Genomic DNA, 26,774 nt, shown 5'->3' with positions numbered 1-26,774 from the left:
GGTTCTTTATTGGCATTGAAGGTTCCATGAAGAATCTTTAACACTTTACTTGAAGGGGTGTTCATTAGACTGACAGGACACGTCATGAACATGAAGGAGGTTTTATGCATGTTTATGACAACTGTCATTAAGTGTCATTCGCTCAATTATGTAATTTTGAATGCAAATATGACATTGTTTGAGATGTCTTTGTTATGCAATCTTGACATAAACCAATACATCATAACCTGTCAGTGTCTTGGTAATGACAACTTGACATTACTAAGACAACACAACCTGTCATAAACATGACATAGCAGATTAATTATCAAACTTAAGAAACCACTTAGCTTTATGGGTTAACATTACATTAAACTGTCATGTGGTTGGTTTGACATTGCCTGTCATAAGGCCTTTATAACATTTTAATGACAAATTCAATGTGTACCACTGTAGTTGAGGACAAGAAAAATATTCATGACACAGTTATAATGGCCTTATGACAGCCAATGTCAAAACCAACCACATGACAGTTTAATGCAATGTTAACCCATAAAGCTAAGTGGTTTCTCAAGTTTGATAATTAATCGGCTATGTCATGTTTATGACATATTTATGACATATTTATGCTGTCTGGGTAATGTCAAGTTGTCATGACAAAGACTCTGACAGGTTATGATGTATTGGTTTATGTCAAGGTGTCATAACAAAGACTCTGACAGGTTATGATGTATTGGTTTATGTCAAGGTCTCATAACAAAGACATCTCAAACAATGTCATATTTGCATTCAAAATGTCATAATTGAGCGAATGACACTTAATGACAGTTGTCATAAACATGCATATGTGTCGTGTCATGATTATGAAGGTGTCATGTCAGTCTTATGCACACCCCTTCAAGTAAAGTGTTACCGAAGGTTCTTTAAAGTGCAAAAACGTTCTTTAGATTTTCAAAATGTTCTTAACAAAAACTGAACGGTTCTTTGGGGGTAGAAAAAATGCTATGAAAAGCTCTTTTTGGAAACTTTATTTTTGTCCAAAAATATGATGTTACCAAAGGATTATATCCGAAAAAATCTAGTGTTCGGTTGAAGGTCATAGTCTAGTGCGCATGAAATCTACTCTGGCTTAGAGTTGAGCTAAAATATAATGATATAATGAACCCAGTAAGAATGTTCCTAATCCCCTTCAACTTAAGGCACAATAATAAGTCTAAATATGACATATGACTCCAAAAAGAAAGAGAGAGAGAGGACGTGGCATAGCGGTGGAGAAGGGGATTGTGTAAACTGAGCAAGAGGAAGTGACCCATCTTTTTTTCTCTTGTCTCTTTGGAGGCAATTATGATCCGTTTTCTCTCTTTCCGAAGCCAAACTTGTCTTTTCTTAAAAGGGTGTGTTCTTGTTTAAAGATAGAAAGGGTGAGAAAGTGAATTGCGAAGACGCTCACCGTCAGACTGTGTTGTCACTGGGGCATTTGTAGTATTGGCTGTGGGAGAAAAAAGCAGGAGAGAAAGTCAGAGAGAGAGAGAGAGAGAGAAAACAACGATTGTGGTGAAATTATTTGTTGAAAGGAGGTTCTTGGCCCTCCATAGCTACAGCCCTCTATATCTACTACATCTATTTTCCTGTAATCTTAGACTCGCTGAAACAGGAAGACTGTGAATTCTGTTCAGGCTGTGATTCAGACAGACAGAAATATGTGGCATGGCTCAATAAAACACTCCTCTCATAATGCCAGATCACATATTCAGATATGCGCTGTGAGTCTGATCAGATTCTGCTCACAAGCCAGTGGATATCGAATCTTTTATACAGAAAAAAATCTATAATTCTACTTATGTTTTCTTGCAAATTGTCTGCTTCAGTCTAGACCTGCGAGACGCATTAATGAGCCACTTGAGATACGTTTTCAGAAAAGTTATGTATAGAATATATATAAAAAGTGTTATTATCTAATGTTAACTATATGAGACCTTATTTACTTAGTTTTCTTTGAAATCCTAAATTATGCATTTTATATATTTATATATACAGGTGTTATAATGTGTTTTGGAGAAAAACATTTATTTCATTACAAGTGACCCAACACACACACACACATTTTCAATTATTTTACTTCAATGAAAGGTTCGATTTTTGCTCATTTTTTTATGAAAGATCAAAAGGATAAACAATGCAGATTTATTTTTACAGCCATCTTTGATCATATTTACCAGATGTGCCAATAACTCTGACCACAACTGTGTATATATAGATATATATTGAAAAAATCATAATATATCAATAATATCAATATGCATAGTTTTTCATATTTTTAATGTTTTAAGCTTGAGATATATATATATAAATAAATATATAGGCCTATATATATCAATGTTAAACATAAAAATATATATATTTAAAACATTAGATAAAGATAAAACTTAAGCATATATATATATATATATATAAAAATACTGTTTTAATCTTTTTTTATTTATATACTTAACTATATAAAAGATTAAACTATATTAAAAAGTGACATTCAAGAGTTTTATATATATTTTTCTGTTATATTAAACTGTAATAATATTAGAAAGTGTTTTTTTATCAAATAAATGCAGCCTTGGTGGACTTAAGAGTATTCTTTCAAAACATACCAAAGTCTTACAGACCCCAAATTATATATATATATATATATATATATATATATATATATATATATGAATAAGACAAATATTTGACATATTTACACATTAGAGTGCAATATTTCTAATGACTAATCAAATGTAAGTATATATTGTTGGCTTAAGCTGTCATTAAAGTGTATTTATATATTGTTCCAATTGAAATTTATAACTCAACATTTTATGACATTTGAGATGTTGGCTTGACTTGGGTGTGTTTGTTGAGAAAGCTCTGGTGTTTTCTCTTCGCTCCACACACACACACATACACACACACACACACACACACACACACACTGAGGTGTTGTTAGTCTTCTGTTTTGCAGCTGTATTGAGACAGCTGATGCCTATACAAACTATTGTATTAAACTGTGAATCGATGGTGTAGGATTTCCGAACCTCACAAAGACGGCAGAAAAGAGGCTTTTTTCCATCACATCCCATTTAGGTCAATTCACAGGCTTCTCCGCTTATTAATGTGTATGTCACTGAAACATTAGTCGCTCTAAATATAACGCTTCAGGCACGTTACGTTCGTTCACACATACTGTACTTCTGAAGCTTTAGCATTCGTATAAAAACATGGTGACTAATAGATTTTTAGAATGTACGTTTTCAAATTGTTTTCAACGTTCTAAATTGTTTAGAATGTTGCAACATTTTTGCAATGTTTTTAGAATGTTGTTATGCGGTCGTTAGGGTGTGTCTCGTGGATGTTGCGACTGACGTCATTAAGGTTGCTTATGAAAAGTCATAAACAAATATAAACGTTCAGTTTATAATGATACTTACTGGAAACTGATCTTCGTTCGAGTTTGAGGTTGAGATTGAGATCTCCTGCACACAGAAAAGATCAAAACAATTCAACATAAACCAGACATCATCATCATTAAGTAACTTAAATATGCAATTCTCAATCAGAAGAAATATATTTATATGTTATAACCCTTGGTCACACTTTAGATTAGGGTCCAATTCTCACAATAATTGCCTCAATAAACTCCCAATTACTGCTTGTTAATAGTTAGTACAGTCGTTGTTAAATATTGTAGGATTAAGGGATGTATGGTCGTGCAGAATAAGATGTTAATATGTGCTTTATAAGTACTAATAAACAGCCAATATCCTAGTAATAATCATGATAATAAGTAGCTAGTTCATAGTGAGAATTGGACCCTAAATTAAAGTGTTACCATAACTTTTTTTTTTTTGAAGTTCTCTTAGACAACACTCAGTCTGTGACACATACGTTACACACATTATCTCACGTCTTTGTTCATGTTTGCGTCACTGCCGATCATTTGTAAGATTCACGGGAAAGCATTGATCTGCTGGGAGTTCAGTTGTGTAGAGGAAACCACCTAACTCTCTGACACATATACGCATCTTCTCAGGTGTCCATATCCTCATTACACCTTTAGTTCATCTGTCTTTTCAAAAGTTTGCGTTGAACGGGGGATTTACGTCCTGAACTAACAATGAGAAATTAGTGTTGTGTTCCACCAGGAACCATTAAGCCTGCACCGCAAAAACAAATTTGTTCAGTTTACTTAATTAAATTAAGTCAACGAGTTTGCACAATTGAATTAAGTAATCATAACTTAATTGCATCAAGTTCTTCTTACTTAATCCATTTAAGTTTTGTCAACTTAATTCTATCTGTGTTCTGAGGAAGTTGCAATAGTATCCAGCTGCAGACCCGCAGCACCACCACTTTCAGAACCCCAGCGCCAGAACCGGAAGTAATGGGCGGAGCTTACGTTCTAACACCAGCGCCAGGACCGGAAGTGAGGGGCCGAGCTTACGTTCTAAACCGAGTAACGCCACCTAACGTTTTGGAGCGTAGTTTGCTTAGACACGAAACGGAATTATTACACACGAAGCGTCATACTTTATACATATTATAATGATACATTAAGGTATAGTACAATAAGCATTTTAAAACGTTGATTTTGTGTAATATAATTCTATATAGTTATCCGTTTCATTGTATTATGAGAGTTACTTCCTGATCATGATGGTGAAAAATAATGCTTGAAACTTATGGTCATTTTATATAAAATATACTTTATTTCACAAGAACATGTGCAGCATGCATTTTTCTTTATGTAAAATAATGTCAAAAATCTAAAAAGAGAGAGAAAATCCGGCATTGTTTTAAAAGAAACAATAAAAATGTACCGTACTTCAAATAATAGCCGAGTCCCAAATAGACGATTGTCTCTTTACATGCCTGGTGTGGCTGCAGGTCTGGGTAAATATAAGGCCGGTGTTCTGACGATTTGTGCTGCCTTGTCGAAAAATGCTAGCGCGAATCGATCACAGAATGTCGATTAATATTAAATGAAATACAATTATAACACAATTCTAAGTTATGAGTAGCTACTGTATACTGTAGACTACTGTTTTTATTTTTAAAACGGTGTGAAAAGTAAAAGTTATCATCAAATATTCATCTTTGACTTGTTAAAGCACACCTTTCCTTAGTAACTGAAACTTTCAGTTATTCTTGTTCAGCTGACTGACCGTACAAATATTCATATGGTAGTTGGCATTTTTAAAAGGGAAATTACTTTATAACACATGAAAATTTACCTTTTGTTAAAAAAAAACTGAGTCTGCACATGCGCATAACCAGTAAGTAGCAAATCTCGATGGGTAGCATGAATCGTCAGAACACCTGTTTCAAATAGAGGTCGGGTCTGTTTTTTAGTTTCAGGTTGTATTCTAAAACCCGTCAGATCGTCCGCTTTTTGGCGGCCGCCAAAGCAAATTTTTGTCCCGCCAAAGCAAATTTTTGTCCCGCCAAAGCCTATTTTGATCGGTGAGTGATGTAGAATAGAATGACTGCTGCGCGTGACAGGGCGCTTAACGAGCAGAGAGAGAGCCCTGGCCGCGCGCGCGCACTCTGACGTCTTCGAACAACACGAGCGCTGTCTTGCTCTTTATTTGTCACATACCAGTTATAGTTCATACAACGAGCAGTGACTCACTGTGTAATAAAAACATACCCTAAATATTATTTAAAAGGTGCAACAATTTTAAATATTTTTAAATAGGCCTACTTGCAAAAATGTGTCATTGTAAATAATTCCGCCCCTCCCTCACTTCCGGTTCTGGCGCTGGGGTTCTGGCACTGGGGTTCTGAAACTGGTGGTGCTGCGGGTCTGCAGCTGGATATATCTCGGAAGTTGCGGCATGAATAAATTAATTGCTTTGTTTTACTGTTTTTGGCTTTATTTTACCATTACAACTTTATTTGCTATCGTTATTGGGGTCATACTGACAAGAGACAGCAAATAAAATTGTAATGTCTAATTAATTAAATTAATTAAAAAAAACTTGTTTGCATGCTGAATGTTGCAAAATATTGTCAAAAAATATAGAGGGATTATATCAACCCAATTAAAAGTTTATGCCATAAGTATTAGCAATAAAATGTTAAAAGATCATTATTATACATGAAATATAGTTATGTTATATATCATTACTATATTATTTCAAAGCATGGAAATAATTTAAGTATAAATATAATATTTATTACTTCACTTCCTGAAATCAAATAACTGTGACTTCATGTTGCATCACTGCATCAATTGGAAGAGAATTACAATAATATAAATGAAGTTCCAAGTGCCCAACCAAAGGGAACACTGATCACAATAATGGTGAGGAAATCAACATGAATTTCATGAATTTCAACTTATGTGACGTTCTCCCAAAATTTAAGTTGTATTGACAATAACATTCAAGAAAATGAGTGAATGCAACTAAGAAGATTGATGACAGCAGAAGTGGAAGAAATGAGTGAAAAGCCTACTAAGAATTGCCCCGCCTCAAAAAACATTTGTCCCGCCTTTTATTATTATTATTTTTTTTGCTTTGGCAAAATGATACTCAAACCAGTCAAGTAATGTTTACTTGTGTTTTCTGAGTAACGAAGGCATAGCATGCAAACAGTACAGATTACTACTACTAATAATAATGCATTTTATTTCTAACGCGCATTTCTTAGACCCAAAGCGCTACAATATGCAAAAAGAGAATAACAACAATAAATTATAATACTATTATAATACTAAATTGTTTTAAGTTCAACAAATTATTGGACATTAAGTAAAGTTAACTAAAAAGTCTTAGAACAACTCTTAGATGTTACAGTGTGGAGGCTGTTGTCTTTGTGTTGATTATTGTTCCCATAAAGCATATGTTATAAACACATCTAAAAAAAATGCTGGTTTAAAAAGTTGTAGATGCAGTGTTTCATATGAACTTCTAATATCATACACTACTTGTCTAAAGTTTGGAATAAATCAGATTTTTTTTTTAAGTTTCTTATATGCTCACCAAATACTGTTGTGAAATATTACAATTTCAAACAGCTGTTTTCTATGTGAATCTATAGTATTTATTCCTGTGATCTAAGCTGAATTTTCAGCATACTCCAGTCTTCAGTGTCACATGATCCTTCAGAAATCACTCTAATATGATTATCTGATGCTCAAGAAACATTTATGATTATTATCAATGTTGAAAATACTTTTGTGGAAACCATGATACATTTTTCCAGGATACATTTATATAGGAAGTTCAATGAACAGCATTTATTTGAAATAAATTATATATTATAAATGACTTTACTTTCACTTTCGATCTTAAGATCTGTCTTTGCAGAATATATATATATATATTTTTTATCCCAAACTTTTTAATGGTAGTGTATCACAGTTTCCACATGGTTTTGATCAAATAAATGCAGCCTTGGTGAGCATAATAGACTCAAAATGAAAAAGTCTTAATTATTCATAACTTTTGTCTGGTGGAAGTGCGTGTCTATACAACGAATGTTATTTCTCGTGCCATTTAAACGCCAAAAATTGTTTCCCCGTGCATATGATACTGACTTTATGGCTCCTTTATCCTACCCAAGGGGTTTTCAGTGCGTAGCATATGCATTTTTTTGCGTATAAATGGCGCGAGAAATAACATTCGTGGTATAGATACGCACTTTCATGAGACTGTGTTGATCTTCTGATATCTAAAAGCTTCACACAGAACTGTGCTTCTCACTCACTGGGTGCACGAATGATGGAGACGGCGATGAGAAACAGGGAAGCCAGCAGGCCGGAGACGATCCAGGCAGCAGATCTACAACATCTGAGCTCACAGTCGGACACACGCTGACCTTTCATGGCACCTGCAGAAAACACACACACACACACACACACACACACACACACACACACACACACCTTCAGTGAGTCCCTTTAGTCTCTCACACTCCGTCTCTGTCGTTTACTGTCGCTTATTCTCACTGTAGCTGACGACACAGACGCGAGGTTATTACAGTAACTGCTACTACTGAATCAGATTCTCCTCATATGTTATGTAAAAAACACACACACACAACAACAACAAATGTTGAGCCTGCAGGCCACAGGCACTTCTGGACACACACATATCGATACGAGTGCAGACCGATCGTTCTGTGGCATGAGCTCGCTGATTGGTTTGTGTGGTATGTTCCAGAGATTTATAATCAAAATATGCATTATATGTTAATGATTATACATTTCAGTGTTGAAGTGATTTATTTTTTGCATGTGAAAGAAATTTTTCAATCTGAAATGTTTTCAGATTGATGCCACCTCCAGGTTTTTGACCCATTTAAACACACACACACACACACACACACACACACACACACACATTCACTGTCTTTGCATATCGTTGCCGGGCGGAAACCTGTATCTGCATATTTCGTAATTTTTATTTAATTTTTTCATAATTCATACCCTACATAGCCTATTTCTGTGGGTTTTGCAAATATCTAACCAATGAAAAGTATTATAAATAGCTTGTGACTAAATCTCGCAACTCAAACTGTCAGTCAACAGTTGATATTACAAAAGATTAACTTTATATAATTATACATCATGTGTTTGAAGGGCTGGAATTTTTTTAACTTCACTCAACCAGTTTCCTCAAATGTTTATTTAACCATAGCTGGATTTACAGTGTATTATCCTTTTTTTGTTTTTCCTAAAACCCTCCTGACCTTACACTGGAATGCGTGTAACTGGTGGGATAGGGCTCAGGATCTGGGATCTGGGGGAGAATATGATATTCCGCGGGAAAGATAGTGAACATTCCGGGCCTCGGTGCACAAAAAGACATTTCTGCTGTCTGTGGTCGCCAGTTAAACGCTCCTTCCGGAGAATCTGTCACTGGGACTGTCCTGAGCGCGAGGCTGGGGCGCCGGGGGGGGGGGGCGAGAGGAGGGCTGGAGGACAGCGCTGGTTTGCCCTGGTCCCGCGAAGACTTCAGGTGACGCGAACTCAGAATCAATATGCACCAATGCTACATTTTTCTAAATGTCATAATCATAGGTGACCCTGCATCACAAAACCAGGCTCAAGTCGCACAACAATAGCCAACAATACATTGTATAGGTCAAAATTATCGATTTTGACCTATACAATGTCTAAAATCAATGTCGATTCATGCCGAAAATCATTAGGATGTTAAGTAAAGATCATGTTCCATGAAGATATTTTGTAAATTTCCTACTGTAAATATATAAAAAATATATTTTTGTGAGTGGATGCAGCAAAATCGCGAACATAAATGGACAACTTTAAAGGCGATTTTCTCAATCTCGGCCAAATATTATCCTATCCTAACAAACCATACATCCATGGAAAGCTTATTTATTCAGCTTTAATATGATATATAAATCTTAATTTTTTTTAAAAATCACCCTTGTGATTGGTTTTGTGGTCCAGGGTCACATTTGTTAACAATCAAGTATTCATACTTCAATTAGCTCATTGCTTCTGCATTAAAATTATTACATTGTTTAAATGAATTCCTTTTTCGCTAACTGTGATTTTGTATATGTATATTTCTGAAATGCATAACTTAGACAGTTACCTCTGATAACAGATCACTCTAACAGCAGTTGATAGGGTGCTCTGAATGATTGTTTGCAGGGTGATATTTAGTCAAAACTGAAACCTTATCTCTATAATGTTCTGATCCAGGGATATCCCTCTTGCCCTTTTTCAATGGAAGTCTATGGGGGGTGGTTGCTAGGGTCTTGTAACTGGTTGCTAGGGTGTGGCTAGGAAGTTGAAATGTCACCATGAGTGAAATGAGCCCACGCCCAAATCTCTACACAGTCTGATGCAGAGATACAATGATCTGTCCAGTGTTAAGTCATGGGATTTTTCTCCCGCTGTACGAACATAGTTTTATCTTTTATCTCTTATAAAAGTCTATAATAGTCAAAGCTGTGTTGTCCTCAATAAAACACATGATTTGACACCTCGTCCTCATTCATGGGTCTACGCCAAACGGTGCTGGACGATTTCTCAATTTCATTTATAATTTCATAAATAAAAATATAAAACAAAAATTAAAAAGGCATCAAAATGACTAAAACTTGTACTAAAATGAAAACGAAAACAGCCAATATAAAAATAAAAACTACTCAAAATATCAGTATTACTATCTAAAATAGCCATAAATGAATTGTAAGAGATCTCATTTGTTATTTTCTCTTCCGCATGTGCCTAAAAGATAATCCTAAACCTGCACGAGCCAAAGCCAAACAGCAACAGAAAGGATGAAGAGAGAGAAATTGTGCATTAGAAGAGCTGAAACCCTGTCGTCCAGAAAGCTGATTGTGCGGCCAATTAGAGACATTTACTAACGCAAACCGCTGCGAGCCTGCAGACAAAATGGAGCAGTTGTGAGGGCCTGAAAATTAATCTAGTCACCAATATTATGTTTTTCAATACTCCATTCATGGCTGGATGCAGCATGGGTCCCCGAGGGAATAATGTTGCCTTTTGTGTCGCCTGTGTTTCCCCTCCCTCTCCTTCTCACACTGACAGATCCCAGGCGCTCGCGAAAATACCCCCTTAAAGTCCCAGATTGACCGCGAGAGACTTCAAACTGGGTGTTAAAAAAATTCAGATTCAGTTGGTTAAAATAAGTTCTGATGGTTAAAATAAGATGTTTTCCCTTTCTAAATATCAAAACACAGAAACGCAACAAGTCTAAATAATCAATTAAAAGAACATGCATTTGCAGAATAATAATAAATAGCAATTCAAAACTACTTCCAGAATTATAGCAGAAAATTTGCAAAAATATATGCTATTTTTTATTTTATTTTTGCATATATATATATAATAAATAAAAAAAATTCCTGTAAAATGACTTTAAATGATGCCCTATAATGAGAATGATACATAAACATACCTTTGATGGAAAGCAATTTTCTTCACAAGCAAAATTATTCTTTTTTTTCCACAAAAAAAGCAACAGTCCACAGCTCACAGGACACTTCTTCAACTCTCTTGAGTTAGCTGGGAAAAGAAAAAAGTGCATCCGGCTGAAGAGCAACGCAGTCTTTCATCTCTCTAACCTTGTGAGTCTATAAGTACCTGGCCGCTCTAGAACCTATTATGTAATAAAAAAGAAAAAAAAAAGTACAACAGCATTGTATATGTTAATGCCCTGACACCTCGTCCCTGCCTGGTTCGTGTGAATGCAGAGGAAACGGGAGGAGGACAGAAGACAGTAAAGCCAGCCCTTCACAGCATCTCTGGTTTCAGGTTGCGCTCACAAAAGGTGCGGTTTGGTTCATCCAAAAACCTAGTAACATGAGTGTGTGTGTGTATTCACATTTTTACACATTAAACCACAACTAACAGCATTTTTTAATAATCTTTAAATAGAGACCATCAATAGTGTTCGGCCGCAGACACACTATCAGTTCAATCGCTTCGATGGTGGTGATGAAGTTTGGACAGCTTCCAGAATCATTATTGCCTTTGACACATTGTGATTTCGATCTATTCTCTTCACCCAGTGCTATAATTCTCCAAGTCACAGTGGTTTGCTCTTAAAAATATGTTCAATGTTATTTGAAATTGTGCAAAAGTTCGTTTATTTCAGTAATTCAACTTAAAAGGTGAAACTAATATATTATATAGACTCATTACATGCAAAGTGAGATATTTCAAGCCTGTATTTGTTATAATTGTGATGATTATGACTTACAGCTTATGAAAACCTTTTCACAATATTCTAATTTTGAATTTGGGGTTTTCATAAGCTGTGAGCCATAATCATCAAAATTATAACAAATAAAGGCTTGAAATATCTCACTTTGCATGTAATGAGTCTATATAATATATTAGTTTCACCTTTTGAGTTGAATTACTGAAATAAATGAACTTTTGCACGATATTCTAATTTTTCGAGTTCTGTACTGTATATATTTATCCATAATTGATATTAGAGGTCGGCTTCTTATGCATCCTTTCTGGAGAGGGCTATCCCATAATGCAATGTGCCAAGCTCAATGGGGGAAAACGTTTTAAAGATGTTGCTATAAGCAAAATACATACTGTTTTTAAATATAATTATATTTAAAGGGGCTATGTAGGATCTCTTTTTTACTGCCGATGTGTGAACAGCTTGTAACGAGACTTCCTAGTTTGTCTCTGAGAGCCTGTCGACTGATTTTTATGTTTAGGACTCGGGACGTTTTTGGCGGGAAAATCTTAGATGTGTGTTTTATACACACTCCCGAGAGCCTCTCTTCTGTTCAATGACACTAATGCTTATACAATGTTCAGGATAATGCTGAAAGAGCCGTTCTGGACTGTAATGTCAATGTGTCGTGCAAAGAAAAGAGATTCATTCAAACTACAGTCTCACATAGTCAGATCTATAGAGTCTATAATCTCGAATATACTCTATAATCAAACTATCATAACAGTGTGATTTTAATGAGCTCATCTGTCGCTGATCTCCACTTCTCTATGATCAGATGCTTTCTGAACTGATGTTTCTCATTTCTGTGTGTGTTTATTGTGTTATTGAGAGGAAAGAGCAGCACATATTCATCTAAACGTCGCTCTCAGCAGTGGACGGCGTCGGGATGTTCGTTAACAGTAAATCACTGCAAAGCTATTTCCAACTTCTTTTTACTTCTAAGTGAAGAACGAAAGAACTTCAACGTGAGAATATCAGGTCTTGAATCGCGTTCAGTCTCTTGTGTGTTACTGATAAGTGTGAGAACGAGCTGCAGTTCCCTTAACGGCCACCGGTGTCACTAATAACAAGAGTTTCTCAATTCTACATTTAGCACCTTTAAAAATCAATAAATGTTTATATTGAGTCATTTAAAATACTTTTAATTCGATTCTAAATTGCAATTTCATATTACATAATACCAAAGTGTATTGAGATTACATATTTAAGCAAAAGAAGTATACATTTTTAAATGTAATTTTATAAATTGTATTTAAAATAAATATTTAAATGTACTAATTTACATTAAATATTAAATTGATTTTGTGTAATTCAACACCAAAGTGCATTGAGATCAAATATTTATACAAAAGAAAAATATTAATTGATTTTAAATATTTTATGTAGGCCTACTTATATTTAAAATGAATGGTTAAATTGACTTATTTAAATTGAATCCAATTTTAAATTGATTTTATGTAATTCAATACCAAAGTGTATAAAATATTTTTAGAATCTGTTTAAAATAATGTATTTTTATGCCTGATAGAGTATCCGATAATATAATTTGAGCACATTGAGGAATAAGGAAAAAATAAGTGTGGCGGTTTATTAATTTAATGCAGTTGAACTTCCAGATTTACATTAGATACTGACATTTACTCTGAAGTTTCTAGTAAATTTCACAATTTTGAAGTATTTTGAAGTAGAAAGACTGAAATAGTATTTTCTTGTAAATCGTACTCCAATAATATTTGTTTTATTTTTAACTTTGAAAATTAAGTTATTTTTTTATAGTGTATTAGTAGCCTAACACTTATTTCAGATATCCACCCTAAATAGTGCATAACACTGTGATTAGCCGTGAACATGTCAGTCACACAGTGTCTTCCTGTCTAAGTGTGCGGTTCTTGTCTAGAATAAACTGCAGTTATCTATATACTGTATGTTGATAACCGTCTGTCTCTGTGAGAACTGTAAAAAATAAACCGTAATTTTTACAGTAAGAAACCAGCAGCTGTGCCTCTGGTTACCAGAACTTTACCGTCAAAAATACGATAGCAACGTCATTGGTTTTCCAGACTTAACTTAAAATTTACAGTAATAAACCGTATTTAATTATCTGATGTAATTTACCTACCTATTGAAGTATTAATATCTGTTTTGTACACTTGTATTACATTTGACATCCACCAATCACAGCTGTGATGAGAGTCACATGATCAATCAAAGCTCATCAGAAGCAGTTCTTCCACAAGAAAGGTAATAATAATTTATTGAAGCTGCACAGTGTGATTCGCACTAACACTAAACACCATCATGGTAACACACATGAAATTTTAAAAATGCAATAAACATTAATTTAACAACATTACATGTAACATAAAACCCTAATGTACATAACTGATTAGAAAAAACCTAAGAAAATTATGAAGAAATCAAATGTGAAGTGTCACGCAGGGAATTGTGGGAATGTCAATTTACGTTTTTTCACTGTAAATTATACAATGAGTTGTTCTTTTTCACTTTCAAAAACTGTAAATTTAACGGTAGGCTATTTTACAGTAAATGTAGGCCTACCATTAGATCTATCACAGTTATATAGTAAGGAAACTTTCTGTTAACCAATTAACAGTTTTTCCCTGTAGCATTTTTACAGTCTTTTACCGTTAAAATCACGATTATTTTTTACAGGCGAATCCCCTGAGCGGGACGAGTGTGTGTGTGTGTGTGTGTGTGTCTTTTGTCTGGTGTGTCGGGGACTTTCTCAGACCCGCGGCCCGTGTGTCCGTCCAGTGTCGGTTTGGGACACTGGTGTTGGGTTAGCCGAAGAAAAGGCATGATATCCCTGGTGCGAACGGGCCTTTAAGTATCATTTTCTCTCATTAGGCCTACAGGAGAAACTATTAAAATACAAAATTTCATGCTGATCTTTCCCTCACAGCAGCCACAAGGATACAATACAAATATATAGCTATAAAGTTTTAATAATCCACACCACTATACCAAAAACGGCATAAAGGAACAAAATCGTTGGAATCACTTTTTAATAGTTGTCACAAAGTTCTTTCAAGATGCAATGCATGCTGGGAACTTGCACAACATTTTTCAGCGTAAAATTCTTTGACTCAATATGGAAAGTTGTGAAAACACACGTTATATTTGCGTTCTGCTTCTGATGGAGGAGATCCAGTCAGATGATTAAATCACATTTTATTTCAAATTACGGTAATAAATGAAGAGTAAAATGAATTCTTCCATAATCCGGATTAAAAGTTTAATAAAGAAACATAAATGAACAGTTGAAATCACTTCTAATATTACTGAAAAAAATAAAACGTAATTTTTACGGTAAAAAACGGCAGCTGTGGTTGCCAGAAAATACGGTAGCAACGTTATTGATTTTACAGACATAACTTAAAATTTACAGTAATAAACCGTATTTCATCATCTGATATAATGTTAATTTACCGACTTATTGAAGTATTAATATCTGTTTTGTACCATTATAATACACTGACAACCACCAGTGTATTATAACCACAGCAGTGATGAGAGTCACATGATCAATCAAAGCTGTCAGAAGCAGCTCTTCCACAAGAAAGTTAATGAAAATTTATGGAAGCTGCACATTCGCACTAACACTTAACACCATCATGGTAACACACATGAAATTTTAAAAATGCAATAAACATTAATTTAACAACATTACATGTAACATAAAACCCTAATGTACATAACTGATTAGAAAAAAACTAAGAAAACTATGAAGAAACAGTTATTTCAACAAAAATACATCAAATGTGAAGTGTCAATTTACGTTTTTTCACTGAAAATTATGAGTTCTTTTTCACTTTTAAAAACTTCAAAAAACTATATTTTACAGTATTTTACATTAAATGTACCATTAAATCTATCACAGTTATTTACTGAATATAGTACGGAAACTTTCTGTTAACTAATTGACAGTTTTTCACTTCTTTTACCGTTAAAATCACGATTATGTTTTACAGTGTGAAATATAATTCAAACACTCTGAGTATCATATTCATGCCTAAAGATAAGTAAAGACACAACATGTCTCTTCTGCAAGATGTTTAGATAAGATAACATTTGTTTACCACTTTATTCTGGGACATTCGTGCATTTGTGGTCTGTCTATTAGAAACTTACAGACTTTTGACCTCTTCTAAACAGCAAGTTCAAAAGTTCACAGCTATCTGACGCATAAAGATTAATAAAAGAAAAGGATTAAACATGCATTTCAAATGATAATAATGGTAAACACATCAAAATGATAGTAATGAGAAACACATACACATGATAATAATGATTTCTAAAAATAGATCTAAGATCTATCTAAATGATTAAATGATAAAACATAAGCAAATGATAAAACATAAGCAAAAAATTTTTTTTTTTTTTTTTTCTAATTCATCAGCTTCTAAATAACTACTTGAAGTATTCTTTCAGTTCACACTAAATAATCTTTGTTAAAGCTACTTTTTTAATATTTGTTAGTTAGAAGAACAATTTGCAATTTGAATGTTGAAATATCTGAGAAATAAAAGCTTTAAATATAATTATTTGAACAAAAGCTTGAGTTGCCAGTTCAAAACATTTTATATAAAAAATACAGATACAGCTGACCCAAATAGCTGGAGTTTAAAGTCAATATAAAAATCAATATTGACCCTGTTCTAATTCACGTTCATGGTTCATTGTGACTTTTTCTGTCACTTTGATTTCAAATTTCCACATAATTGTGATCAAAATGTTTACTCGTGCGTCACAGTGTCAGTTACAGTATAATATCATTTCCCCCAGTTATGAAAATAATTGTAAGGAAAGATCAATATTTTATACTTTGCAAGATTTTTAAAAAAGTGTGAGTACATATTGCAATAGATTGTGTGTTTGCTATTTAGGCTTGTTTTCTTAGACACTAAATAGTTGTTTTTTGTACACTAAAGCTTTTACAGCACTCACTGCTGGCGGTGCTGGGTTTTACTGGTCCGGTGTCTCTTGTTTAGTCAGTCTTTAGTATATGGGAACATGGCTTTAGGGTGAGAGTATAGCTTTCTGTCATTATGTTCCCATTCAGGCCTCTCCCAACTCATCTCACATTCACATTAAGAGACTGAAGATGTACATTAATTAAATATAATGTCTTTTCTGGCAGCATGACCACTGAAAGTATGGTTTGGTTTGTAATTTTCTATGTTTTGATTTTTTTACCCAACTAACAAGGAACGCTCTCAGAGCAGTGGCTAACCTGCAAAGGTTCTCTCAAAGTTATGAAAAAGCAATACAGATTCTTCAATAAGATAAAAATAAAAGACTTACATTCATTGTTTGAGAATGGGGAGACTACATTCAACCAAACAACCTAACGCCTTTTGACCTTTTCAGTTTGTGTAAACGAGTATTTATTTTTCCTGCAATAATTTCACGTCTAGTACAATTATGTGGTTTTGTTTCATTAATACAGTGTATACTTTTTTTGATATACCCCGAAAGAATGGAAGTGAGATGTGACAACATGCCCCATACATTGTAACATGACAGCTTAAAATGTTATCTGATCTAAAATAATGTGTATATAAGACAAAATAAACTATTTTCTCAATAAAATACAATTATTAACCTTTTCATATAAAATAATGGCATTTTCTAATAATTAAAAATAAATTAATTACTGAGTTTGACAACAAACACAGCAAAACAGCTATACAGCATAGTTCAAAACATAATAATTAATAATTTCTGAACATTGACTCTCAGTCTTTATTCACCTTTTTCTCATGGTTTCTCAATTGAATTCATATAAGTATAGAGTAGAAAAGCAAGGGGCTCATTGTAACACGGTGTGACAACATGCCCCGCCTGCACAACTGGGACAAAATTATCTTTAAATATAGGATTTAAACCCGGCTAGTGTCTTCTGCTGTTAGATCAGCTTTCAAGAACTATCTCAACTGTTAATTAACATATATAAGATAAAATAATATCAGACTTTTAAATAAATAACAAAATGAAAAATGAACACAAGAAATTTACTTTTGCTATGGTTAAATAAATGTTCAGTGACATCTTCCAAATATTTCTATATATAGTGTTGTTGATATGGCAACTAGTAAATTCACTAAGTTTCGTCATGCTAGCATGTGTGGAAGTAAACAACTAGCCCCGCTAACCTCCATTATGTGTCGTGTTTCAAATCAACACCAGTTGGAACTCCTAATCAAAGGATAAAATTAATTACAGCCAGGTGGTGGTTAATTATTTAAAATAACGAGATGAATGTGTTCCCGATATATTTAGAGATATATCGCTGTCGTCAGTGCAGATGATTTAGAGACGCTTCAGTAAACAGTGGAAGCCTACATCTTAAGAGAAGCTTAAAGATTCCTGAAAGAGTGGCTTGATTAGGTTTAGTCTTAGTGATTAGTCCTCATGGCTGTGAGGGAGATTTGTGTTTGGAAAGGGCTCATTTTAGCCCTTTTTCTCTTTGCTGTTGATGGACTTAAAATACCAGGGCCGTAAGTACCATTAAATACTGTAGGCTTTGAAGTGAACAGAAGCATTCTGTTATCTGTTCTTATGTTGGAGTTGTTTACTAAACTTTATAGATGGTTAAAATAAGCTTTGTGAACCATTGAAGCTTTCCTTCAACACCATTACTACTCTTCGTTGTTGATCAAATGGATGATGTCCTGTGGTTTCTGAAACTAAACCTCTGTATTTTTCCACAGGTTATTCATGGTGAATTTCCCTGCAGTGATTGAGTCTGGATCTGACTCCAAATTATGCATAACTCTTCTGAAACCCCAAGAGAGCCTCACAATGACAGTTTCTCTGCTTGGTGAGAAAAACAAGACGACTCAACTTGTGAAGCATGTTTCTTCAACGGTGTTTCACCGCTGCTTTTGCTTCCAGGTCTGTCATTAGACGCGTGTGGCTCTTTTTGTCTGTTTTTTTTTCTTCTCTCTGTTAACTGAAGTTCTCTACAGGCTCCTCGGGTCGACGGAGAATCGGTGCAGAAGCTGAAGGTGGAAGTTCAAGGGAAGGTCTTCAGAGCGACCGAAGAGAGCAAAATCATGTTTAAACGTTACCTATCTTTGACCTTCATCCAAACAGACAAACCTATTTACAATCCAGGACAAACGGGTGAGCTGTGAATGACCCTTAGAAAGTCCATAACGCTAAAATTTCTGATCATCTTCAAATGCATTATGCAATAAAGGTGAGTTTATTGGTGTCTTTGCAGTTAATTTCAGAGTTGTCACCATGGATCCCAAATTTGTGCCTTTTGATCAAATGGTAAGACCAGATGTTTCCCCATTTTGAGTGATCTGACCATAAATGAAAAGCAAATTAAATGCAGGTTCTTTTAAGATGCAGAAATTTCAACTTCAATGACTGCTTTTAAATATTTATTATTCCTGTCTTTGTCTTGCAGTACAATCTGGTTGTGGTGGAGGTGAGAGTTTGCTCCGGTGCAAGTCTTTGTGGAGCCAATGCAGCTTTTTGCACTATTTGGTATGTTTGCAGTTTTTCTGAGGTGTTAATCGTTTTTAATAGGACAAAGATAATAACCGGATTGGTCAGTGGACAAACGTTTCCTCAACGGGGTGGATATTGCAGCTTTCTCACGAGTTAAACCCAGAGGCTCAGATGGGGATGTACACACTAAAGGCTTTTATTGCCGACCGAGAAATCTCCCAAGTTTTTGAGGTGAAAAAATACGGTAAGTCGTTGTATATGTGCAGTTCAATGACAGATCTGAGGTCTTAACCTAAAGCGCTTCGTTTCTGGTTTAGTTTTGCCCAAGTTTGATGTGACCGTAAACACGCCACAGACATACAGTGTTGCAGTTATGGGACTGAAAGTTGAGGCTTGTGCCAAGTGAGTGATGCTTTATTTTCTTGTCTTGTGGTTGATCATTCCCAACAGATATTCAAATTAAATGACCCATCATACCACTGATCAGCTCTACCAAACTTGGATGTCTTTTCCAGTAATAAACAAACACTGTTAAGTTGTTTTGATTGATACTGTGAAGCAGCTTTGATACAATCTGTATTGTGAAAAGCGCTATATAAATATATTTGACTTGACTCAGTTCTTTATCCTGTTCTTTGTGATGTTTCCCAGATATACATTTGGCCAACCTGTACCTGGTCAAGCCTTAGTGGAAGTGTGCCGTGATCCATTTCCATACAATCAGCTTCATAATTTGACCAGACAGTGCCTGAATCAAACAGCAAAGGTGCGACTCCTGCCTTACCGCTGAGGGTTTTTCTTCTGCTTGTGCTTGACTTAAATGTGACTACCTTTGTTCTGCTACCAGATGAATGCCACCGGCTGTGTCTCTCTTACCGTCGATACATCAGTGTTTTTCAACACCAAATTTGAAGACCAGATGCAAGACACATTTCTTGTAAATGTGAATGTTACTGAGGAGGGAACAGGTGAGCTATTGGCTGATCTGAACCACATACTTTATCATCTTTACAAGACATCCACTTTAAGGCACATACTTAAAGGTGATCTCATTCTTCACTGTTTTTGTTTGGATTTTCTCTCATGCAGATGTAATGATGTCAAAATCTGCAATGCTGTCCATTACGTTTGAAGTCGGCAAAGTCACGTTTGTGGACCTCCTGGTTCCTTATTTTGAACCTGGATCATTGATTAATGGAAAGGCAAGCAAAATGTCATCCCTTTATCGCAGAAGCCTTCACATTGGTTCCCTTTATAACCTTGCTCATTCCCAACAGATCTCCGTGACTCGTTTTGATAAGACTCCAATTGCAAACAAAGCTGTGTATCTCTTGGATGGTAACAACTGGCCCAACAAACCGCTGTTGAATCTAACCACAAACGAGAACGGACTGGCTGCGTTCTCCCTCAACACTGTTGATCTTCCTAAGGCTGATCTGAATCTGCTGGTACGACTTGTATTTTGTGAAATTAAGACTTTCTCTAGCATGAAACTGATTCAATTCGTTGTTCCCCAGGCGAGTGCGACTCCAGAGGTTTTTTATGGTTATAAATCGCCATACTTCACTACAGATACGAAGGTTGTTCAGCTTCTCCAACCTGTTTCTCCTGACAACCCATCGTTTAGTGAACTGACTATAGTGAAGCTCAAACAGCCGCTCAAATGTGGTGCTTCGTTTCCGGTGACCGTGGAGTATTCATTTGTTGGAGAGGCTGGTAGCTACAGCGCTGACATAATCTATATGGTGAGTGGACATTAGCTTTTAAAGTTTGCTGGTCTGTTTGTTCAGCAACTTGCGCACCTATGTCATCTGTCAGGTCTTATCCAGAGGAGTGATCGTCCTCCATGGATTTCAGACGGTCAAAGCAAAGGCTTGTGATGCAGTCACAAGCGGCTCCGTGACGTTCCAGTTGTCTGTCAGCGTTGATATGGCTCCAGCAGTGCAGATTCTGGTCTACAGCGTTCTTCCCAGTGAGAATGTAGTTGCTACTAGTGTGTCGTTTGACACGGATACGTGTTTCCAGAATCAGGTACTGTATGATGTGCAATGGCTATTTGTTTCAATTGGGGAATGGTGGTGTATCCTACAGCGTGTTGGTCCTTGTTCCAGGTGTCTCTGCAGTTCTCTCCAGCTACGGCTGTTCCTGCGGAGGGAAACGTTCTGACTGTTTCTGCTCAAGCAGGATCTCTGTGTGGCCTCAGTGCTGTAGATCAGAGCGTCCGGATCATAGAGCCAGGAAGACGTCTGAGTGCTGAAAGGGTATCTGTGTGCCTCATTCAGATTAAAAGCCCAAACAAGAAATCCGATTATTTTAGTGTGTGGCACATCTGATTAGAATGACACTTTAGTTTACTGCATTCAACTCCAGTAGGGAAAACCCTGACATGCCGTGACTGGACTACTTGATTAAACTGGACTACTTCATTAAAAAGCAACACATTATGACTTTAGTCTTCTAGTAGTGGAAAATAAAAGGTATTCAAGGAGCACTTTTCTCTGTTGTCAGGTGTTCAACTTACTCCCAGTGCGATCATTACCAAATTATCCATATGAAGTTGAGGATGAACAGGAATGTCTGCGTTTTCGAGCCCGTCGAGATATTTCTGCAGACCAAACCTATGAAACCTTCAAGGTAGAAAAGTGTTAATTATCCTGTGTTTTACTAAATGCTAATTTTTCAAATGTTTTTGTCTTTTTCTGACAGAGTGTGGGGATGAAGGTCACAACTAATCTGCCTATCAGAGTACCTCAGTGTCTGAAGTACAAGGGCCTGAATTTTTATCGCAACTTCCGTGACGGTATGTCCGTTAGTCTGATTCTTACTCTAGAAATTGCTACACGACTTAAGCTACCAACTATGAACATAAGTAATCTGTGACCTGAAACTGCAAGCCATTGGATAAACTTTAATATCGTGCGTTGTAATGGTCTATATTGGCTTTTGTTTCTGAATATGATCTTTAATGTGCCATGTAAAAAAGACAATTGAAATGTTTAAGGCTACAACTGGCCACACCATGCATAAATTTGAAGTTTTGAACCCTGTGTATTCTGTGGACACTAGGACCATTTCGAAGATCTGGGTGTAAAATTGCTTGTCTCTTTCAGGGGGTTTTCATGGTGCTTTTTTAGCCAAGGCATTGGCTTCTCCAGTAGCAGAAAGTGCTGGAGGCGACACTTCCTCTTTTGACGTGACTGTCAGGACTTACTTTCCAGAAACCTGGTTCTGGCAGCTTGCTCAAGTGGGGTTCGTAAAACTCCTTTTGTTCCATCTAAACCTACTTCCCCACAGTTTTTAATGCTCCTGCCCCCCTCAATACTTTTTCTGGTGACCTTTCTTCAGAGCCACTGGATCAACACAAGTTCCTCTTACGGTTCCTGACACCATCACCACATGGGAGACGGAGGCGTTCTGCCTGTCCTCGAAAGGTTTCGGTCTGGCTCCTCCTACTCTGCTGACGGTCTTCCAGCCCTTCTTCCTGGAGCTCTCCCTGCCATACTCTGTCGTCCGTGGGGAGTCTTTTGATCTGAAGGCCACAGTCTTCAACTATCTGTCTAAGTGCATCATGGTCTGCCATGTTTTTTATTTCTTTAAAATGGATCTATATGGAGTAGGTCACGTGTCTTTGCTCCATGTGTACTGTTTTGTTGGCAGGTTAAAGTAACTCCAGCTTCATCCACGGCCTTCACTCTTAAACCATATGCTGATCCGTATTCATCCTGTCTTTGTGCCAATGAGAGAAAGACCTTCAAATGGAGTCTCTCAGCTTCTGTTCTCGGTCAGTTTTGGGCTGTCTGCTTCTAAATTTGAAGTCTATGTGGTGTTGCTCACTTCCTATCTGTCACTGTAGGAGCTGTCAATGTGACTGTCAACGCTTCAGCTGAACCATCCAGGACTCGATGTGGCACTGAGGTCGTGACCGTGCCGACGAGAGGACGCATTGACGTAGTCACTCGAAGTCTAATTGTCCTGGTAAGTGTTGACCAGCTTTCTGGAGTTTAATCATGGAGCCTTATGCTGCTTTACTGATGTGGTGTTTTGTTTTTACAGCCAGAAGGAGTTGAAAGGACAAGTGCCCAGAGTTGGTTACTGTGTCCAAAAGGTTTGTTGTACTCTGATACCCAACCTATTCTCCCTCTACAGCCTAATGCTCAATACTGATTCTTTCTGTTCGGTCCCTAGGAAAAGCTCTTTCTGAAGATGCGACTCTGATATTTCCAAAGAATGTGGTTCAGGGATCAGACAGATGCTCCGTTTCAGTCCTCGGTAAAGAATTTCGTTGAGGAGAAACTGAGATGTGATTGTTAGGCAGTATAACTTTTTGTCTGATGTGGGTTTTATGCTTGATCTCTCATAGGGGACATAATGGGTCGTGCACTGAAAAATCTGGATGGGTTATTACAAATGCCATCTGGCTGTGGAGAACAGAATATGATTATTCTTGCTCCCAATATTTACATCCTGCTGTACCTTGAAGTCACAGGGCAACTTACCGCAGCCATCCAAGCGACCTCCACCAGATACCTTCAGAGAGGTATGGATGACCAAATCTGCTTTAAATATATAGGAGTCTAAATCCTATTGCTTCCCATTTGAAGCCGTCTAGAATTCCGAATAAGCCCTTCTGTGGTTTTTGACTTTAACAGGATACCAAGGACAACTAAACTACAGGCACAGTGATGGATCATATAGCACATTTGGTTATGATGCATCCAATACATGGTGAGTTTCACTACCGCTATTCTAGTCTTGTGTAGCATTTGTCACCAGCGGTTTTTAAGTTCAGTTGTTTTTAACACAACTTCCTGCATGGCTAGGTTGACTGCCTTTGTCATGAGGTCTTTTGGTCTAGCAAAGCGCTTCGTCTTCATCGATCCGAATGTCCTTCAGAGTGCACAGGACTGGCTAATAAGCCAACAGGGTTCAAATGGATGCTTCATGCAACAGGGAAATTTGTACCACAATGAAATGAAGGTACATTTATATCAAATGGACCTTAACCCATAGACTGTCCAAGACTGTTTTTAATTGTATGTTGGTGTGTTTCAGGGTGGAGTTGGTGATAACGTGACCATGACTGCTTACATTGTTGCATCGCTACTTGAAATTGGCATCCCTATCACAGTAAAAACCTCTCCAGTAATGTGTATGAGCTCCTTGCAGATGATCGTTCTGCTGTTGAATGATATCTGCTTTTCTTTTAGGATCCTGTCATTACCAATGCTCTATCATGCCTGAGGCCTGTCGTTGGGAACCTGGGTAACACTTACGCCACGGCTCTGCTGGCCTACACTTTCAGTCTGGCCGGAGAGACCACCACTCGATCACAGCTTCTAACAACTTTGAAAGACCTAAACATTTTCGAAGGTGAAATTGACTAGCCTCTTGTTTTGAGATGTTCATCAGGTTCTTTGGCATTGACTTTCTCCCCTCCATCTCATCCTAAGCATCTAAGGTCCACTGGTCTCAAACTACATCTGGTAATACTCTGGCGGTGGAGATCAGCTCTTACGTGCTGCTAGCAGTTCTTGCTGTTCAGCCTCTCACGACGGCTGATCTAAGCTATGCTAACCGCATTGTCAACTGGCTGGTGACCCAGCAGAATCCCTATGGAGGGTTTTCCTCCACCCAGGTGACTGACTACCAAACATGAGCACAGTCATTTGAGGCGTTTTTTAATCTGTTGCTTGTTTTTAGGACACGGTGGTGGCTCTTCATGCCCTGTCTGTGTACGCTGGTCAAGTCTTCAGCTTGGATGGCTCCAGCACTGTAACCGTACAGTCCTCAGTAGTAGGAGAAGACTCTTATAGCTTCGACGTGAATCGGGACAACCGGCTGCTGTATCAGGAGAAGCCACTGAAGAAAGTTCCAGGCAAATATAGTGTTAAAGCAACTGGAACCTCTTGTGTTTTTGTGCAGGTCTGTATCTCCACCCCCTCTATTTCTCTTGTGCACATCCACATCTTACTTTGCTTTGATTGCTCTGTGCTCGTACTGTAGGTTGCATGTTTCTACAACATCCCGACACCGGTTAAAGACACCAAGACTCTGAGCGTCAAAGCGAAGGTGACTGGAGACTGCCAACCACTTGGGGCCAATCTCATGTTGAACTTCACCGTGACGTAAGAATAGCTTTGTGTTCTGAAACTAGCTCTTGTTCATGACCTACAAAAGAGAGCTGCATTCTTGATCATGTTGACAACCTGTTTATTCCCCAATCACCCTCATTCAGCTACAATGGCGTAAAAGCAAGCACTAACATGGTTCTTGTGGACATTAAGCTCCTGACAGGCTTCACGGCAGATACATCACTGGTTCGTATGTTTAAGATTACTTTGAAAGTCCCAAGATGCTTGAGGCTCCTTCAGATGTAATCAATGGTCTTTTCATCTCAGCTTGGTTCTCCACCCCAATCATTCGCTCCGCTAGTGGAGCGTGTTGATGCTGCAGATGATCATGTCCTAGTGTATCTGAAAGAGGTGAGACACTACACTGGGGTTATTCACTAGCTGCCATATTGAGTAGTGTATGTGCTGCTGTTCATCCTTTTTGTGTCTCAGGTTACCAAAGGTGTCCCCATGAGTTACGCACTACAGCTGAAACAGGTTCTTGATGTGAAAAATCTCAAGCCAGCAGTCATCAACGTTTATGACTACTACCAGACAAGTACGCTTTCATCCTAATCAAGCTTTGCTCTGGCTGAATTCACTGAACATGATGCAGCTCATTTTCTGTCCCTCTTTCAGGTAATTCGTTTGAGACAACCTACACGTCCCCCTGTTCATGCACCCAGCACTGAATGGTTACAGGCCACACAACTTAAATTAAAACTGCTTTTATACAATTAGTCCTTTTGTTGTCTTGTTTCTCATCTTACGGTGGTTTGAAGTGAGAAGTTGCAATGTTCATAAGTTTATATTTGTCCAGTGACTTCTAATCCCTACATGACTGAAATGTAGTTGACTCAGGTAGTGGCTGTTATTAACTTGTGTTGCGTTTTCACTTTTTGGAGTTGTTGAGAGTTGGACTCTAGACCGCAACTAAATCTCTTGCATCTTTTTGAGCTCAACTGCCATTGCAATTATTTGTAGACTAATCTGTAAAAGGAAGGTTGAAATTCATGGGTTTTAATTTAAAACTGATGTGCTTTGCTTGCAGTGTGGAGTTCTACTAAAAGTAGAGTAAAACCTCTGTCAGTTCAAAGCTAGACTAAAAACACATCTCTTTGACCTAGCATACACAATACATTATAGACTTCTATAATTCAATGTTAGGCTGCATAGATTAGGTCAGCCGGAACTGGGAACACTTCCCTTAAATCTTGATGTACTCGTTACATCATAAGAAGAATGGCATCTACGCTAATATTAGTGTGTTTATCCTGAGATTTTCCCGCAGCCTGCCGTATCCAGATCTGACAGAGGAGATTCGCCTGGACCCGATGACAATGCAGTGCTTTGTCACAAGACTACTGACACAAGACAGTAGCCTAGTAACACACTTTTACATTTCTTGTACTGAAATGTAAAAGATGGCGCCGCTATGTTTGGCCTGCCACCTGCACCT

General features: G+C 36.9%; 2 protein-coding genes across 2 annotated transcripts in view; one reads left to right on the top strand and one right to left on the bottom strand.

The window, feature by feature from the left end:
* LOC130076200 (scavenger receptor cysteine-rich domain-containing group B protein) overlaps positions 1–10,963 on the bottom strand; it is a 34,640-nt gene extending 23,677 nt beyond the window's left edge. The window contains exons 1-4 of the mRNA XM_056241194.1: positions 10,917–10,963; positions 7,723–7,845; positions 3,441–3,485; positions 1,430–1,468 (exon numbers count right to left, since the gene is read on the bottom strand). Of these exons, the coding sequence (XP_056097169.1) occupies positions 1,430–1,468; positions 3,441–3,485; positions 7,723–7,840 (202 nt within the window). The 5' untranslated portion in view covers positions 7,841–7,845; positions 10,917–10,963. The remainder of the gene's footprint in view (positions 1–1,429; positions 1,469–3,440; positions 3,486–7,722; positions 7,846–10,916) is intronic.
* A 5,791-nt stretch (positions 10,964–16,754) lies between these two features.
* Positions 16,755–26,055, top strand: LOC130076191 (alpha-2-macroglobulin-P-like). Its single transcript, XM_056241171.1, has 34 exons — positions 16,755–16,765; positions 18,455–18,638; positions 18,713–18,869; positions 18,970–19,022; positions 19,162–19,182; positions 19,284–19,449; positions 19,523–19,607; positions 19,857–19,971; positions 20,053–20,173; positions 20,295–20,407; positions 20,483–20,653; positions 20,723–20,950; positions 21,024–21,236; positions 21,317–21,466; positions 21,714–21,839; positions 21,912–22,005; positions 22,340–22,454; positions 22,551–22,776; positions 22,863–22,986; positions 23,059–23,180; positions 23,259–23,310; positions 23,391–23,474; positions 23,566–23,742; positions 23,855–23,930; positions 24,026–24,182; positions 24,258–24,332; positions 24,413–24,575; positions 24,656–24,840; positions 24,906–25,127; positions 25,209–25,330; positions 25,441–25,522; positions 25,604–25,687; positions 25,769–25,874; positions 25,955–26,055. Exons 1-34 carry the CDS (start codon positions 16,755–16,757, stop codon positions 26,005–26,007), a joined length of 4,233 nt encoding a protein of 1,410 aa, XP_056097146.1. The 3' UTR covers positions 26,008–26,055.
* The last annotated feature ends 719 nt before the right edge of the window (positions 26,056–26,774 follow it).

The sequence above is a fragment of the Rhinichthys klamathensis genome, unplaced genomic scaffold (genome assembly GCF_029890125.1).
Source record: "Rhinichthys klamathensis goyatoka isolate OS25496 unplaced genomic scaffold, OSU_Roscu_1.1 h1tg000633l_1, whole genome shotgun sequence".
NCBI lineage: Eukaryota > Metazoa > Chordata > Actinopteri > Cypriniformes > Leuciscidae > Rhinichthys > Rhinichthys klamathensis.
The sequence above is the reverse complement of the archived record's forward strand: the minus strand, read 5'-3'. Positions and strand labels throughout refer to the sequence as shown.

Bases quoted from the DNA above. Each gene is read 5' to 3' on its own strand.
- LOC130076191 (XM_056241171.1), top strand. The intron at 23,181-23,258 runs GTAAGTGTTGAC...TTGTTTTTACAG, and splicing joins CTCGAAGTCTAATTGTCCTG to CCAGAAGGAGTTGAAAGGAC. The intron at 25,128-25,208 runs GTCTGTATCTCC...CTCGTACTGTAG, and splicing joins CCTCTTGTGTTTTTGTGCAG to GTTGCATGTTTCTACAACAT.